The sequence below is a fragment of the Pseudonaja textilis genome, chromosome 4, assembly GCF_049901715.1.
Source record: "Pseudonaja textilis isolate UNSWEBS1 chromosome 4, rPseTex1.2, whole genome shotgun sequence".
Lineage (NCBI taxonomy): Eukaryota > Metazoa > Chordata > Lepidosauria > Squamata > Elapidae > Pseudonaja > Pseudonaja textilis.
In genome coordinates this window covers 50,371,071-50,388,003 of record NC_141993.1, presented here as the reverse complement: position 1 = coordinate 50,388,003, position 16,933 = coordinate 50,371,071, and the positions used below count along the sequence as shown (strand labels likewise).

The 16,933-nt window shown below is 41.2% G+C and overlaps 1 protein-coding gene across 4 annotated transcripts; it reads left to right on the top strand.

Annotated features, from left to right (window-relative positions):
- The first annotated feature begins 3,342 nt into the window (after positions 1 to 3,342).
- On the top strand, positions 3,343 to 15,690 carry HPS1 (HPS1 biogenesis of lysosomal organelles complex 3 subunit 1). 4 transcript variants are annotated; one of them, XM_087932936.1, is made up of 19 exons: positions 3,343 to 3,757; positions 4,186 to 4,302; positions 4,864 to 5,001; positions 6,084 to 6,226; positions 7,030 to 7,138; positions 7,338 to 7,498; positions 7,709 to 7,820; positions 8,549 to 8,641; positions 8,900 to 8,969; positions 9,584 to 9,648; positions 10,591 to 10,776; positions 10,870 to 11,049; positions 11,289 to 11,353; positions 11,963 to 12,088; positions 12,230 to 12,299; positions 12,854 to 12,994; positions 13,117 to 13,230; positions 13,788 to 13,870; positions 14,297 to 15,690. In XM_087932936.1, the coding sequence occupies exons 2-19, from the start codon at positions 4,186 to 4,188 to the stop codon at positions 14,457 to 14,459; spliced, it is 2,136 nt and encodes a 711-aa protein (XP_087789062.1). In that variant the 5' UTR covers positions 3,343 to 3,757; the 3' UTR covers positions 14,460 to 15,690. The 4 variants fall into 4 exon arrangements, with proteins under 4 accessions (XP_087789062.1, XP_087789063.1, XP_087789060.1 ...); XM_087932937.1 differs by having other exon boundaries at positions 13,117 to 13,295; XM_087932934.1 differs by having other exon boundaries at positions 13,117 to 13,373.
- Positions 15,691 to 16,933: the final 1,243 nt, after the last annotated feature.

The window sequence follows — 16,933 nt, the reverse complement described above, 5'->3', positions numbered from 1 at the left end:
GCTAAAATACATAGTTGTTAATGAATTGGAAAAGAATAAAGAAGGAAGACAGAGGAGAGCTGGAAATAAAACTTCAAGATCAACCTTTAATTGTTTAACTTGATTAAACAATTCCTTAATTAGGATGAGATTGAAAAAACCATCCTGTAGATACAAGCACATTAGCAGAACATGGAACACATTTAAGATCTCTCCTCCCTCCCCAAGAGGGGGGCAGAATTTGATGCTGATTTAGTCTGAAAGACAGTAACTGACCCAAGGTTAACCAGCTATTTTCTGTGCCAAAGGGATTATTAGAACCTAGGTCTCCAACTCCAATAGCCTAACCACTGTGCCATGTGGTAGTTTGGCCCCTGCATCAGGCAATAGGTAAAGCAAAATCATTTACAGTATAAACCAGTATCACAATAAAACAAAATAATAAAAATAAGATAGCTCCTGGTCCAATATAATAATCTTCTTTTGCAATTTCAGTCACATATAAATTGGCCCAGTGAGAGTGGAATTCCAGCAACATTGTTTCACCCTGAAGGATTTATCAGCTTTCAATAAATCAGTTGCAGACATAACCACAGACTTCCCACAGTCTTCTCATTTAGAGATTCTATTTTCAGCTGGAGATAATCTAGCACTTAGTGTTTATAGTGTCTTTAATCTCTTTTATGTCATCTCCAAAAGAGTGGCCATCACATTTTTTTCACTAGCTGCTGCAGTCTTGCCTTGAAGCCTAGCCATTGGGGAGAAGGGCACTTAGCTTGGGGAAGGTAAGTTTATCTTAAGTCCACCAGCTCTGTAATCAAACGTCAAACATGTAGCAACTATCACAAGGCTTCCCAGGACAAGGGAGGGAAGGATTTCCAAAAGAAAAGGAGAATTGTTTCCACTTCATGTTCTTGAAGCCTACCACTGGAGTTCTTCACTGAAAGTAATTGTCTGCACATCCTTCACTCTGTGTCATGGCATGCTGCTTACAGAGCAATTAGTAAATTTGCTGACTGCAGCAAGCTCGCTGGCAAGGCTTAAAATTAACATTATTTATATAGCACAATCAGTGGACATGACACTTTGTAGAACAATAACAAGTACAAAACAATATTCAGTTACACCCTTGAGTAGTCAGGCTGATGGGAAGTGATGGGAATTGTAAATGAAATATCTAAAAGATGGGCATGAAAGAAGTCAAAGGAGAGGATTGATATAGAAGGTGGGAAAGATCAACAAGAAGCCCAAAGGACACAGGGTTGAGGGAGCAATTGGGGCCAGGGAAGGCAGAGAGAACAACAGCAGTTTTGATATAAATAGAATAAAGTGATGCCCAAATTGGCCCCTCTATCTTTCATCATCCATATTCCCGCCCAATTTGAAACTTGGAGGAAAACTCTTTCAAACAACATTAAATATGAAAATAGCTAGTTGCCGGCATCTTTTTTTCTTTTTCTCTTTTTTGGGGTGGTGGTGGTGTCAAGTTAGTGTTGATTCTTGGCAACTGCCAAGATAAGTCCCTGCAATGTCTTGGCAATGTTTATGGAAGTGGTTTTTATTGCTTCCTTCCTACAACTGAGAGACAGTGACTGACTCAAACTCACCCAATTGGCTTTGTTTCCAAGTTCGCCCAGTTTCTAGTCTATTGCCTTAGCTGCTATACCACTCTCCCCTACACTATATTCTTTTTTTACAGACAAAATTCTTATTCAAAATGTGTCGATTTATCTAGAAAAAAAGTAAACAAGATAGCAGAGAGTATCCCTTAGGTTAGAAACAGTAAGAAGGAGCAGTTTTTGGAAATTTGTTTACTGCCTCATCACAGCTACCACAGAATTTCTAATAAGGTCCTCTCATGGAAACTATTACAAATCAGCATCCACAAAGAAATTTCAAAATTTTGGCTGTGCCGGGGTCCAAATAGTTATCTAGGATTGGGAAAAACATTGTAAGGGGAAGAAATATACCCGGAGAGCCAGGATATATGTATACACATACACATACACGCACACGTGTACACACACACTCACATATACAAGAGGGACATTTTTCGATCAGGATTGAAATGGGAGGCCCCTTGGTGCTCTCTTGCTTGTTTTCTTTCTGGGTAACGGCTGCAAGAAAATAAGCAAGCTCAGAGAGCACCAAAAATTCCCCCTCCATTTCAACTCTGAATTACAAATATTCTTTTTTATTGGTACCACATTTTTCAATGAAAGGAATAATCACAGCCAAGTTAAATACTACACAATAGCACTTGAACCAGCAGAAAATTATGCCAGGATAAACTTTACCTCTCCTACTAGTGATTCCTAACAAATGGCGCTCTCCTTGTTGTGCTGTGCAGGGCACATTAAGGATAGAAATTAGATTCCCCTGACTTTTTATCCCTCCCTTCCCACTAAACATTACCAGCCAGTGAGAAAGCATGCATCCGTATTTTTCCTACAGTGGACTTGGGCTGGAGGTCGGGAGGAGAAGAGGTTGACAGATGACCAGCAAATTTAACTATGTGTCAACATTCACTGTTTTTTGTGTGCACACATAGAAGCACGACTGTCAGCTGATATATCTTTTGGAATAGCACTAACTCATGTCCAAAAGGAGCTCTTTCAAGTTTAAGTGCTACTATTCCAGAAGAGTGTCAACTTTCAGAAGCATCCTGAACACCAGCTGATAGACGCTGACTTGGTTGTGCCTTGCATCAGAAGGGAGACAGCTGGCTCTAATTTCAATAGGCAGCCCATCCCTAACCCCATCTCCACTTCCGGTCAGATGCTGATCATTCCTGATAGATTTTCACTACTTAAAGCAGATACTCTGGTAGGCAGTGTCTAGGAAGCAGAGGAGGAGACGTGGCTCCATCAGCCCAAAGACACCACACCTCATAGAATTCACTTGACAGCACTTTGACCAGCAAAGCTTTCACTTTGGTCAGTGAAGCTTATCAGTTCGCATCCGTGGCGAAATTTGGTAGGAGAAGGGTGGGGGGCACTGCTTTGACATCAGTACAGACTTAAGGCTGCCACGGATACTGGTTGGGGGAGATGAAGTCCGCGACATCATCTCACAGCAGAAAAAGGAGACGCTGGAGGAGATCGGGAAGCAGCCAGATGCAAGTGGAAATGGGTTCTGCTCTCCCTCCGTCCCCAGAGAAAAGGCAGCAGCCGGCCAAACTGTCCTGTGCCCCCTTCCTTTGCGGCCCTACTAGGCCTAGGGGTCGCTCGGGGTGCCTGGTCCTCTTCACCTCGGAGAACCAAGCTCCATCTCGCCGTCCCCTGCCAGCACCTTGGCGAAGAGCCCCGCCTTGTCTCCTCTCAAAGGCGGAGCGGCGCGATTCATTGAGCCGGCCCAACAACCAACCGAGTGGTGAGGAAATAGGTCAGGCAATGGCTCTTTCCTTCCTCTCCGCCATCTGCCTACCAGGCTCGCCGCCGGTTTGATCCAAAAAGAAAAGAAAAACCCGAGCCCCTAAACAGCAACGCCCAAAGGGCGGTAACGGCAGCCGGGTGGGCGGGCGGGGGGAGTTTCGAGCCTTCGCTGCTTCGGGCGGAGTTGATTCCGCGCCTTCTACGTTTTCCCGGGCAGTGTCACGCGCCCGCCCGGCCGCGCGCGGGCTTGGCTTGGCTTGCACAAGTTGGCCCGGAGTGGATGAGAGCCGCTTTGGGGACAGGGCCGTTCCTTCCGCTCAGCTTACGCGTTTGAAAAGACCCCGCGGTTTCACGTCCACAGCCGGTCCCTGCCTCGCTTGGAGGCGTGTCCCAGGACGGGAAAGGTAGGGCAGTTCGGCGCAACGGGCCCGTCTTAGCCTGAAAAAAGTTCTCCTCCTTCCGGGGAAAGCGCCGTGACGTCCTGGCGCTTAGTCCCGGTGGGTTTCCAGCAGGGAGTTTGCCTCTTTCCTTCCCTTCTTCCTCTACCATCTGTAGAAACAAGTTTCGTTTCCGTATACGAAGCCGTGGAGAAGAGCTCTCGGCTCTTCCTTCTTTCTGCAGGCCCCCTTGGAGCACCACCACCAGCCGATATCCACATTATAGATGCTACTGCTTACACGCCCCATGCTCAGTTCTTCAGTGGTTACCGTTTTGATGGTCCCCTTTTTATTTATATTTCTTGCTAGATTCAAAACTGCCCTGTCTTCTTCTTCTTTGCCTCCTCATAAACAGGAAACCACCTTGAAAGACGAGTGTTTGTATTTCTTTACAGATGAAGTGTGTCCTTATTTCCACTGAGGGTGCTGAAGTTCTTTTCTACTGGGCAGATCCAGACTTTTTGGCAATCCTACACCAGCGATTTGGAAACCAGGATCAAAATGGTGATGAAGTAAGATCTGAAGAGAGAATTAGTACAAATGCAGGAGCAGGAGATTGATGCTCTTGAGTTCAGCTCCATTTAGAAATTGTAACTCTTGAAGCATTAGAGCAGCAGTTCTCAACCTGTGGGTCGCGATTTCACAGGGGTCACCTAAGGTCATCGGAAAACACGATTAGAGCAAGTGTACCTAAGGTTTCTTTGGATACCAAAATGGCAGTCTGCCAGCTTTTGCAGGCCCCAGAGCCCCATGCGAGTAGATGGAGTCAAATGTTTTTAGGCCTGTTTCTACAGTATATGTTTTGTAGTTCAGGGGATTAAAGAGCACAATGGGTCCTTTAAGCCTTGCCAAAACACTCAAGAAAGGAGCAGTCGCCCTGTAAACTTTTGATATATTGCTTCTTGGTCTGCTGTGCAAGGCCTAATGTGATTAGGTACATTAATAGTTAGTTACATGTTCCTGTTTAAGTGATTATGTATAACTTCTTGCAAGGATATTCAGTTTCTGCTAGTCCAAGATATGTGTGCTAATTGGAAGACAGGAATATTTGCTGATTTTCCTTCTTTTCATAGATACCGTCTGTGGAAGACAGCATCAACACATTGTTTGCCCCCATCATCATTTCCTGTGCAACTATGCTAGAAAAGTTAGGAGACACGTACACTTGCTTCTCTGCTGAAAATGGCAAGCATCTCTACGTGCTGCATATGGTAATTACTCACTGCTCTGTATTACATGCAGTTGGTGAACTTCTAACAAGGGGACAAATACAGTTTAACTCCTCCAAACTTGAAGAGAGGAGAGGGCTTTCCAAAAGGGATTTCTGGTCTGCAGGGCCAGAGAGGTTAATAATTGTTTGCAGAGCAAGTGAAAGGTCTACGTGGAAGCACATTAAATATCTTCATTCTCCTTGAAGATCTAATTGGTGTGGTAGGATGCTAAATACATGCTTTCTTAAAGTTGGCTGTTCAGGGCTGTAACTAAGGCCCAGCAGAAGGCGGCTAGTAAAAGGGAACTCCCAGTTGAGATCCAAATATATCCGAGGATATGTAGTTGAACAGAAAACTTCACATTTGCTAGTTCTCGTGTATTGATGGTAATTGGGACTGGCATCTCCATTGCTAACGCTTGCTGTTGTTAGGCAAATCCTGCATGGTCACAGTGTCCTACAGTCAGATGGTCGCCATTTGCAGCCTCCTGCTGGTTTCCCCATTGGCTTTGCCAGAAGCCAGCAGTAAAGATCAGAAATGGCAATCCCATGACCATGGGATGTGATCATAATGTGAGCTGGTTGGCAAGTGCTGGCATCACAGTCATATGACCCTGGGACAATATAATGGCTGCACGTATGAGAAACAGTCCTCTCAATCAGTGACACCATAACTTTGAACAGTTGCTAAATGAGCGATCACGGAACTATCTGTATTCTTTTCCTTATCTTTTAGTTTCAGTTTTGAAACTAAACTTGTTTTTTATAAAAATAATTTATAAACGTCGTTTTTTGTCAAATGTGCCCTGGAAGCAATATATTGTAGACTGGACACTTTTTGATAAGTCTCAGACAATGTTTTCTAAAGTGGCTCAGTGACTTTAACCATTATCAGTGAACTGCCTTTGACTTCAAACATGGTTTATTCAAAAATAAAAATGTGCTTAGAGTTTTGGAGCAGTAAAAAAGGGTTTTAAGTAACATTAGTTTTGTGGTAAATGTTACCAGTAGCATATTGTTGGTTTTGTTTTCTTGTCCTTGTAGCTGATGCAGTTCTGTAGGTGTGTCTTGCTTGTTTTTCAGTTCGGTGAGTGCCTGTACATTGCCATGAATGGAGATGGCCGTGAGACTGAGGATGACCTGCGCCGTCAGCTCTATGTGCTCAGAAGATTGACTGAGGCTCACTTTGGCCTGGTTACACTGGACAGCCACCTCTTCCATCGGGAGTGAGTGACTGAGTGAAGATGGGGTTTTTGTTTTGTTAGATTTTTCATTGTGGCCTTTTCTTGGGTGGAACATCAACCATGCTTTTTATATGTTGTTCTTCAGCTCTACTAACATTAAGCCTCTCTTTTGTAATTGGTCTAAGTGACACGAGGGCAAGATTTTCTTTTTCATTTTCCTCACTCTTGGAATTTAGACTTGCATAAATGTTGCACATTAGTAATCCTGCCATGCTGCTGTAATATAATGTTTATCAACTTTGACAACTTTAAGATTTTTGGACTTTAACTCTGAAAATTCCTCAGCTAGGAGCCTGGCTAGAGAATTCTAGGAATTGAAGTCCATATGTCTCGAAGTTGCCACAGTCGAGAACCATTGCTGTAATACAACAGTCTGGCCATTGGTAGTTTTACACCTTGTAATTTTCAGGTACGCCATGTTGGGATTACCAGCTTCGTGAAAGCCAGTCTAATATATTCCCTAATGCATATCACCTATTTGTCAGAAGTTAGTCCTAAGGTTCTGAGACAGAAAAGTTGGCATTACTTATAATTGATAGGCAAGAACAGCAACATAAAGACTTGTATGTTTATGGTACTTATCAAGAGCTGTGTTGTATTGCTTGATATATTAAGAAAGACTGAATAGTTGGATTAAGGATAATGTCTGTGGGACTGCAATAGCATTTTCCACTGTAGATAGAAAGGGGGGCCAATGGCAAAGTATGGAGGGGAAGGTGGTGAAAGGGAAAATTAGCCTTGGCTACTCTCAGCTGATTGGCTGGGTTTTGGGGTTTTTTTTTTAGACTTCGCCCAGTAGAAACTGAACAACGAGCTCACATCTGGGGGCTTTTTCAGAGCTTGCTGCAGACTTATAACCAGCTGCGTGTGGAAGACCAGAGTTTTGCTGTAGAGGTAAAGTGGAGTGGGGTTGTTGAAATGCTTGGAAGATGCATCATTTTAAGAATGGAGATGGGATGAAGGAATTTATCCTACATTTGTTTAGAGGAATAGAAATGTCCTTTGTGTACTCTAGGGGACTTTGAAGGCCCATAAGCTCCAGAGGCAGGAGTGGCTTTTGAAATATAAACGTCCTTCTGCTCATCTTTATCAGGCTGTAGAGCGGCTGATCCATCCACAGCTGTGTGAACAATGTATTGAATTCTTGGAGCGTCAAGTTGTACAGTACATCAATAGCAACACTGAACATGCTGGACATGAAGTAGTGCATGCTTTCCTGCTCATACACACTAAACTACTTGCTTTTTACTCCAGGTAAAATCCTAGTTCTCTTTAGTCATCTTCTGCCTAAGGCAGATGCCACTTTCCCCAACAAAATATTTAATGCTTCCCACTATCTGGACTTTCTCCTCTGATACTTGCTATTGTTTGGGCCTCCAATTTGCTTTCTCTGTCCCTTTGGGAAGTTAGTCTAGGGCTTCCGTAACAATTACATTCTTTTTCTTGGGGGCGCTTTGTTTCCAGCCGGAATGCCAGCTCTCTGCGACCAGCTGACTTGCTCACTCTGCTCCTGATTGTGCAGGATCTATATCCCAGCTCTTTTAAGGACCAGCCTGTTCCTGAAGTGCTTGGCCAGGTAAAGAAATAACTATTTCATATAAAGGGAATAAGAATCTCTTGGCCTATCCTCCTCTTCTTCCCTTCCTCTGTCTGAGAATCCCTTTGACAACTGTTTTGGGATGGTATGTCAAAGTAGAATTAGATAGAAACAGAATTCTGTGATAGGGATCTTGAATTAAAAACCTGTATTTATTTAAATATTTATGTGCCAAATACAGAGATACATGCTTTTCTTTTATACTTTTCTTTTGGAGGCTTGAGTCAACATGCACAAGCACTCCCTTCTCCAGTTTTTCTCTTAACAATAAAAGGCATTAGGCTGCAAAATAGTGACTGATCAAAAGTCTTCTGATGAGCAGTTTTGGCTGAGAATGAACTTAAATCATTTATTGACTGACAATGTTAGTTAATGATTAGACTGTGGAACTAGAATTCAGAAGATTATTTCAAACCCTCATCAGTTGTAAATGTCATTGATATTCACTCAACCTATCCAAAATGAAGTTGAAAGATACAATCAATATATGTTATCCTAAGTTCTTTAAAAGAAGAACGGGATGAATGTGACAGTTTCTATTTATAGTCTTAGCTCCTGTAACTGCTTATTTTCCCATGTTTTTCTACTATTTTAATTTCCCACAGGGCTACAAAATTAAGTTATGATTAGGCATTGTGAGAAATTAAACACTGGAAAATAGCTTTTTATAGTGGAACTGGATGCTGATGCCAAACCTGTCTGTTCAGCCTATAGAGGGAGAAATAAATCTTCAGAGACCTCAAAGCAGTGAGAGTATTCCAGTGAACAGTCCCCTTTACCACAGCACTTCTGAAGAACAGGTGAGTACTGGACAGTACAGGTGTGACCTTTCAGATACTTAAGGTGGATTTGGGCGCTGGGTGTGGACTGGATTTCAAAAGTTTGAATAACTAAAAAACAAGAAAGCTTATCTGAGGTTTGGGACGAGCCGTATGAGATCCATTATTTGCCAGGACTAGTTAATCTCTATTGCACACTATAAGAATTTCTTCAGGGGCATAATGGGAGGAAGCCATGCTGAGCTCTGGCTGAGTCAGTTCCCTTCCGCCTTCCCTCAGATAGCAGATGATCTTTCTATGCCTGAAGAGTTCTTCACCCCCAAGGCTTCCCCTAGCCAACAGAGCACGGGTGAGTTTGGGATCAATTGTGGAGAACATTGAGATGAAACTGGAGAATGAGGGGCATTCTGTTTTGGCTCTGAGTAGGGCTCTTTTCGGAAGAAGTGGGTTGCATATTAATTGGCTGTAGTAAATGGCAACTGCTGTTATCTTGCCTGCCTTGCTTGCTTGCTTGCTTGCTTGCTTGCTTGCTTACTAGGGACAGACCTCTACTAGGGACAGACCTCTACTACAGTTGTGACATTAGAAAAATAATAACGTAAAGCTGAGAAAACCTGTGGAAAAAGGGATAGGTATTGCTCCAGATCCTTGGATTGGATAGTGATGCCCAAAATCTCTTGTGCTAGTTGCTGTCTTTTTTATTTCTTTTCCATTCTTGGAGGTAAGGGTATCTTGGGTGCTTATAATGACTATCTATCAGTAGCTATTATGCAACTATTCCATATTTATTTTTAATGGATTTTTGCGGAAAAAAGAAAATACATGAGAACACAGAGGTTCCAAGTGGAAGATGATTGTGACTGAACATGTCAGTAAATTTTTGTATTTAAGACCGAGACAAGAATATAAGAAGGCTCTGTTTGGAAGCACTTTTAGACTCTCTTCTTTTTTTGCTATCTGAAGGAAGTGTCTGGACTGAAGGTGTGGATTCACAGAGCGATGGAGAGGTACATTCTGCTGATTTCTTGGTAAGTACTTGGATTAGGGTTGGTAGCGTTATAATACATTTTTGTACTTTCATCTTTTGGGGATTTACTCTCTCCTACACTTTTCTCTAACCTTCATCTTTTTTTATCACCAAAGCAGAAATGAATTTAAGGTTCCCACCACCCATTCACTACCCTTTCCATGAGCCAAGCCTGTAGCATAGGCTTGCGTTCCCCTGTTGTCCCTATATGAAGAAAAGAATAAGATGAAATCTCTCAAACTCTATAAAACTCCACAAAAGATCAAACGTAGCCATAGAGAAATTCATCAGTGGAAGATGGAGAGAGGCTAGGGACTATTCTGTAGTGAATCAAAGAGTTCAGAACAGACAAGATAACAAGGGATTTTTTTTTAGTAGTAGCTTTCCCAGGCTTGATACCCCTAGATGCATTAGGCTACAGTCTCCATAATCTTCAACCAATATGGACAATCCTCCTGGCTAGAGGATTTGGGGAGGTTTGTTTTGTGATATAAAACATACTTCAATTTTGTATAATATAGATGGATAGTCTACCTATCCCGATAAGCACCCTCTAACCCAATTCTTTTTTGTCCTGGAAGAATCATTTAAGCTTTGAAAAGCTGCCTTATCCCAATTTAAAAAAACAAACAAACTCTGAGTAGCTGTTCTGTTGAAATCTGTGTATATCAATGTGAGGGAGAAGTGTGGGAAAGTTAGCTTCCTAGAACTCAGTTCTGACAAATATCTGCCTCCTTGTGATCTGCTCTCTGCATATTCCCTACTTCTCCAAATTGTCAGTAGTTGGAGCTATTGCTTTACATTGCCATCACAAATTCAAAATAATAGCGGATTATCTTGGCTCATCCTTAAATCATAATGAAACAAGCAGTCTTGGAACATTAAATATATACTGCAGTTCATTTTATTATAATTCCATGACACCTATACATTTTCTTCCTAGCTGGCTGAGGATTTGTTGCATGTTGTAGAATCCCCAGCCTCAGAAGCTACAGGAAGCTATCAGAAGCTATCCTCACGGAGAATATTTCTGGATGTCAACTTGAAAGAAGGCTACTGCCCCATGATGCCACACACAATGCACTGCCTTTCACTCTGGCCAGGCATCTTACTGGTACTTCTCACAAAGGTGAACAGAATCCACAGGCGTTCAATTGATACCACCCAGACTGGTGGTTTCTGAATGTCCTCCCTCTAAATGTCCACCCTCTTTGCCTTCTAGAACCCCAGTTCCCAAGTGGCCCTTTCTCTCTACCAAATGCTGGATGGAATCCTGATGATAGAGAAGAAATTGAAAGAGGGACAGGAGACCCGGCAACCTCTGCGTTCTCAGCCATTATTTTTGGAGCTCCGACATAGAATGGACAAATTTGTCAAGAGGTTGGGTGGACAAGAATCACAGGTAAAAATTAAGTTCATCTATACAGAAAATGAGTAGTGTTAGTGGATGTTTTTGCTCAATATGAGGAGGGCGGGGCTAATTACTGATAAAATCTCATCCGTCAGTATGCAATAGAATTGAGTAGAGGTTGCTTGAGATCCCACTTGGGAATGATAATGAGACCTCTTCGATAAGAAAGGGGCTGAACTCTGTTGTGCAATGGATTCTGAATGCAACTTTTTTTTCTTTATGTCCCTCAGTTGCAGAATACGTGGCAGGAGTTAAAGAAAATTTCCTCTCGAAGTGAGCCTGGGACTTCCTTGGAGTGAGTATTAGTCAAAATTATCACACCTGCTGACTGATACGCACAAGTAAATTCATCCATTCAAGCAGAATACATGTATGGGATAGTTTAAATTTTGCACTTGTGAATATTGAGAATAGATATCTTGTTTAAAAGAATTAACAAAGAAGAAAAAAAGATGTTCAAAATTATATATAGCATATAGAAAGAACTAAAATGTAAAAGATAGAATAAGCAGGAGTGGATAACTTGTTGCTTTCGGAGCCCCAACTGATTAAGATTGCTAAAAACTGGAGGGACGGAGACCATTTCCTGAGGTGGGAAGCAGATGAAAACTGTAGTTTAAAGCTTAAAGTTGGAATGCTATAATTTAAACAAAATAAGAGATTGTTTTGTCCAATGCCCGCCCCCCCCAAGTTAAAGGGTACTTCAGTACTTCAGCTAATACTTTCATGCAGCAAAGGAAATACATACTCAAATATTAGGAATAGGAAAGGAAAATTAATTTTCCTGGGTTGCTGATATGCTCCTTATAAAAAGTAATTGTAGAAAAAAATGCAAACCCCAATCAGGCATGACATTTAGAGTGAGAGCTGTTCTGAATACGTACTGATATTTATTTTGTTTCAGACTTCTCCAGGCATTTTGCAACGTCCGGCGGCAGCTCTGTGCTGTGTATCGGCTTCTCTTCCTTGGATCTCCAGGGGCCCAAGGCCTGCCTCAGAACTTGCTGGAACGGGTGCAGCAATTCACACAGTGAGTGAGAGGGAGCAGAAAGATGAAATTGCAGCTGAGAGTCTGGTGGATTGCAGGATTTGTAGGTGCCAAGTACTGTTGTTCATGACTTGTGTGCATAACCACATTAGTACTTTATTTATTTTTCTCTTGTATTGTCAGGGACAAGCTCCAAGACTGGAAAGACTTCTTACTGGTGAAGAGCAAGCGTAATGTCACCATGGTGTCATATCCTTTGATGTTTACCATTTTCTCCCCATGTTTCCATTTTGGTGGGGAATGCTGGAAAACCTATAGGAAAATAGACAGGCTCTAGAGACGGAAGAAGGAAGCACTGGGCAAAATACTGTTTCTAAACAAGTATGGATGCAACCTTGGCAGAGAAGGAATTTCTTGGGAAAACAGCCTTGAAATCAAGAATTTCTTTTTCATCTTCACATGCACAAAACCTATTTAGTGTTTCCCTTGTTATAGGCATGTGGCAGGACAAGAATAGAAGAGCACAGTTCCTAGGTTTCTCAGGTTCTGAACAGAGCCATAAAAACATGGTGTTGAAGGATAATAGAAATACAGCAAGAAAGTACCCATACTGCTAGACAAACATTAAACTCATTCAATTCTGTGTTTTAAAAAATAGGGATTGAACTCTTGACTCCACAAATTCTATGAAGTATCTAACTATTGTGTAGAGAGTGAACGTTTAAGTCTACTGTTCAAGCTGGTCATAGCCAAAAGGGAAATATGCCTATCTTTAACCAAGTTCTTAACTTGCTTTCATCCACATATTTGGAAAATTTCCCAGGGCTTGTGCATTTCATCTATGTGGATCGTACAGTAGGACAAATGGTGGCTCCATCACTTGGTATATCAGAGGAATCTACTTCAGAATTAGGCAAAGGACCTCTGCTTGAATTTATAAAAAAGAAGGTAATGATAGGTGATTGACCAGTATCTGTATGGACATAATTTCAGTGGGAGATTTTGAATTTGAGGTTTGGGCTGACTCTTAAGGAAACTTTTACCTTCCTTTTTCTGCCTTTGGTCCATAGGTATGGTCTCTGGTGGCTTTGGCTCGAAGCTACTTGCAGAAGGGCTACACTACACTGATGGTCCGGGATGGAGATTACTATTGTACCTACTTCCTCTGGTTTGAGAATGAGCTGGTAATTGTGGAGGAACCTGGAGTTCAGATGAAAAGGGAGGGACAAGAATGCTATTTTACAACTTGGTATATAAAAGGGATTGATACAGAAGCTGAAGACCCGTTCTTCAGAGTGCTGCAAATGATATACAGATATTTGCTTTGGTGTACCCAAATTAAATTAATCCTTCCCCATTAAATCCACAACTGCTACACGTAGTTTCTTTATTTAATTGGTATAATTTATGGCCAAGGAGAATTTCTTTTTCTCCTGCTGTTGCTTAAACAACTCGAAATCAGAAACCTTTCCTGATTTATTGCAGGTCTTTCAGATACTTACCAGTAAAGCCAGATATACTCATCTTTGATGAGGTATTGGCCTTTCCCAGCTTTTGGGATGAACAACTAGTTGCAATTAAGTACCGAGGACAGGAAGATAGTACAGATGGATGACTTTAGTCCAGCTTTTCTGAACAGCACTAGGATGAGGATGCCTCCTTAGCCATGAACTAAGAATACATACACCTGCTTCGGTTCAAAACAACTTTTCCCTGACAATTTCTTTCTGTTTCCATGAAGGGATATAAGCTGGAGGTTATGGAAGTGCCAGTCCTTTCTGATGATTCAGTTCCCATTGGGACACTGGCAGGTGATTATTACAGGTAAGCAAAGTTTCTGACTCCATAGATACTATTGGTAGCAGAAGGGATTTGATTCAAGCTCTGTGATTAGAGGAAAAGGACAGTGTTTACAGCTTAATTAACTGCCTCTTGCTCCTAGCAGTGGTATAATTCACAACTTTGAAATGTGTGGCCTCCAGCATTAGGTTAAACCTATACTGTAGTTATATTTATGTGATATAAAGTTGAAAGGTGGTGTAACCATTCTTGTAACTTTTCTTTTACATTGCATAACATTGGAAGAGATCTTTAAATTGCCTAAAATTGTATGACTATATTTTAAATTTTTGTAAGCCTGTTGATAATTGAAGTGTAGGGCTTTTGTCTTTTGCTGGAAGGGCCATTGAGGCTTTGTAGAACTTTCTTGATTTACCTTTCACCACCACATTTTCTGACTCTCTTATACAGGAAACTGCTCCGTTATTTCGGCCGGAAACATGCCAATGAAGTGGTGAAATGCTATGAGCTGCTGACTATCCATCTGGGCATCATGCCAAATGAACTTATGATCCAGCAGGCGCGCAGCTTGGCCCAACAACTCTGGGAGCCAACACGCATCCCCTTGCTTTAGAGGGCTTGACTGGTGCTCAATGCAATTTGGCCGTTTTCTTCTTTCTGGATTATGTTGCATCTCAGGTCTCTGCTGATTTTACTTCAGTGGGACAGATCTAACTTGGGCAATGTTTTTACCTGACCTCCATTGGATTTTCAGAGCTAGGAGATCAACGTGTTCATTGTTCCTTCACAACATCAAAGAGCTCTGTCCCAAAACTTGTGTTGTATACCAAAAGTGATTCATGTCAGAGCACAGCTACTGACATAACATTGGCCCTTGGTATGGACTTGTGTTGGAGAACTTGCAGAACAAGATTTAATTTCTTGTAACTGCATACCAGAACTTTGACTTGGAAGCCCATTTGGCACAGCTTGTCAACTTACATGTTTAGTATATAGTGCCTCATTTTGTTGGGCACTTCATTATCTATTTATCCTAAACTTAAGAAATGTAATATACAATAACTTAAAGCAGAAAAGATACCATTTTAGGCCTCTTATAAAATACAGAAGTGAACTAGGAGTGTGCTGTGCATCACCCTGGCTAGATCATACTGTCAGTCTCTTACCACTCCAGTTTTTAAAATCTTATTTGTATCTACATATCCATTAAGAGTCCTATATTGCAACCATTCTGGTTTTTTAAGCATTTTTTTACAAATGCCTATGGGGCCCAGACAGCCTTGGATTAACTATTAAGCCAGGGGTAGTCAACCTTTTTATACCTACCGCCCACTTTTGTATCTCTATTAGTAATAAAATTTTCTCTTAAGCGCCCACCGGTTCCATAGTAATGGTGATTTATAAAGTAGGGGACAAAACCCCTACCGCCCACCATGAAAGCTGGAATGCCCATTAGTGGGTGGTAGGTTGACTACCACTGTATTAAGCAAATTAAGTATATGCTCAGAGTCCCAAGGGAAGGGGGGTGGGGATGGGATACCACAGAGTTTTTGCCCCCAGCTATTATGTCCTTAATTATTTCACTGCTGCATTCAATTCAGTTTCTCTTGGTTTTTTTGTTTTTTGTTTGCAATTATCCTTATCTGCCATGTTCATCTTTAATTGTATTATTAAAAATATTTCCTTTTGCATGGTGACTGACTAGTGTGAAAAAGGATCAATTTTAACATTGTATGTTAAGCAATGGAAGGTAATGCATGTTGGGCTATGCTTAGGGCATCAGTTGGCCCTTATTCCTGAGAGCCATAGAAAATCCGGGGGCATATTAAAAAAATATATATCCAGAGGCTTTATGTGTTGTTGTTTTTTTGTCTGTATCTTGCTTTGCAGCATGTCAGCTTCCAATGTATTTTATTTCTTTAAATACAATTTCAAAAAGATGGGCAGGGAATCAGAAGATATACACCAGCACTATGTTCTCCCTCTTCGATTTACAAATGTTTGTAAAACCTGTACACAAAAGAGACATAATGAAAATGATGTCTATAGAAAGAGCTAAGGATTCTCAGCTTTAATAGTTTATACCACATGAGCTTTTAGTATTCTAATTGTCTAATCAAGATTGAGGCAAATTGGCAAACCTGGCTGTGTGTGTGGTTGAAATCATCCTGCAGACTCTACGGTAGTGTTGTTTCAGTACAGTCCAGTGATATGGAATCAGTTGTGGAAGGCAGAAATATCAAAAAAATTCTTAATTGGCTAGAGGATTATTACAGTAGAAGTTGAGCACATCTGGAACATGATAAGATGGTTACGATGGAACTTAATTTATTTCAGGTCTGATCCAAAACAGCTACTTGTCTATTCTTACCCATGTCTGTTGTTGCCATTTTCTATAGAACATGTTCTGCATTATTTTATAACTAGATAGATGAGTATATTTCTCTGTCTGTTTCTGGTATGAAGATGAAATTTCTACGTATTGTGCAGCTATTTTGTCTGTTTCATGTTTTCAATAAGACAGCCTATTTAGCCAGGAAAAATGATAATTATGCTTATAAGGATTACTGTATAAGAAAGTGAGAACCAAGGTTTATTTATAATTCTTGGCAGGACATTTGTTTATTGATAATGAAATAATTCTACAGTGCTTTTACTATAGTCACCTGTTCTAGAACTGCAGAAAACGACTGATATAAAATTCACTATTTCTATTGCTACCCTATCTTGTATCTGTTACCCTTGGGTTGGTTTATTGCCAAATGGTGGTATCTTGATATTGCACATGCAGGTCATATATAAACATGGCAAACTGGTGAAACCTCTGGCTTTGCTGCACACTCATGTTTTGACAGGAAAGCATTGGCAAGTGGGGGTTTCAGGAGGCAGTAAACCTTGACCACTGTCCCTGTCTTATCAAGGTTATCATCTAGATTACATTGATAACCCAGTTCTTCCTAGTGTGATAAAGCAGAGAAGCACCTTTCTAACAAGCTGTTACCGACAGCTCTGCCAGCCACAAATCAGCTGTTCATGAGCAGGGTTGTAAGTATGTCCAGTACTGTCTGCCAGGAAATGGAACAAAGG

What these genes read in the sequence shown, in the direction of transcription:
- HPS1 (XM_087932934.1), top strand. Translation starts at nt 4,186, where the DNA reads ATGAAGTGTGTCCTTATTTCCACTGAGGGTGCTGAAGTTCTTTTCTAC. An exon ending in AGCCACCTCTTCCATCGGGA is followed by an intron (nt 6,227 to 7,029) that starts GTGAGTGACTGA and finishes TTTTTTTTTTAG; the next exon opens with ACTTCGCCCAGTAGAAACTG. An exon ending in ACAGCACTTCTGAAGAACAG is followed by an intron (nt 8,642 to 8,899) that starts GTGAGTACTGGA and finishes GCCTTCCCTCAG; the next exon opens with ATAGCAGATGATCTTTCTAT.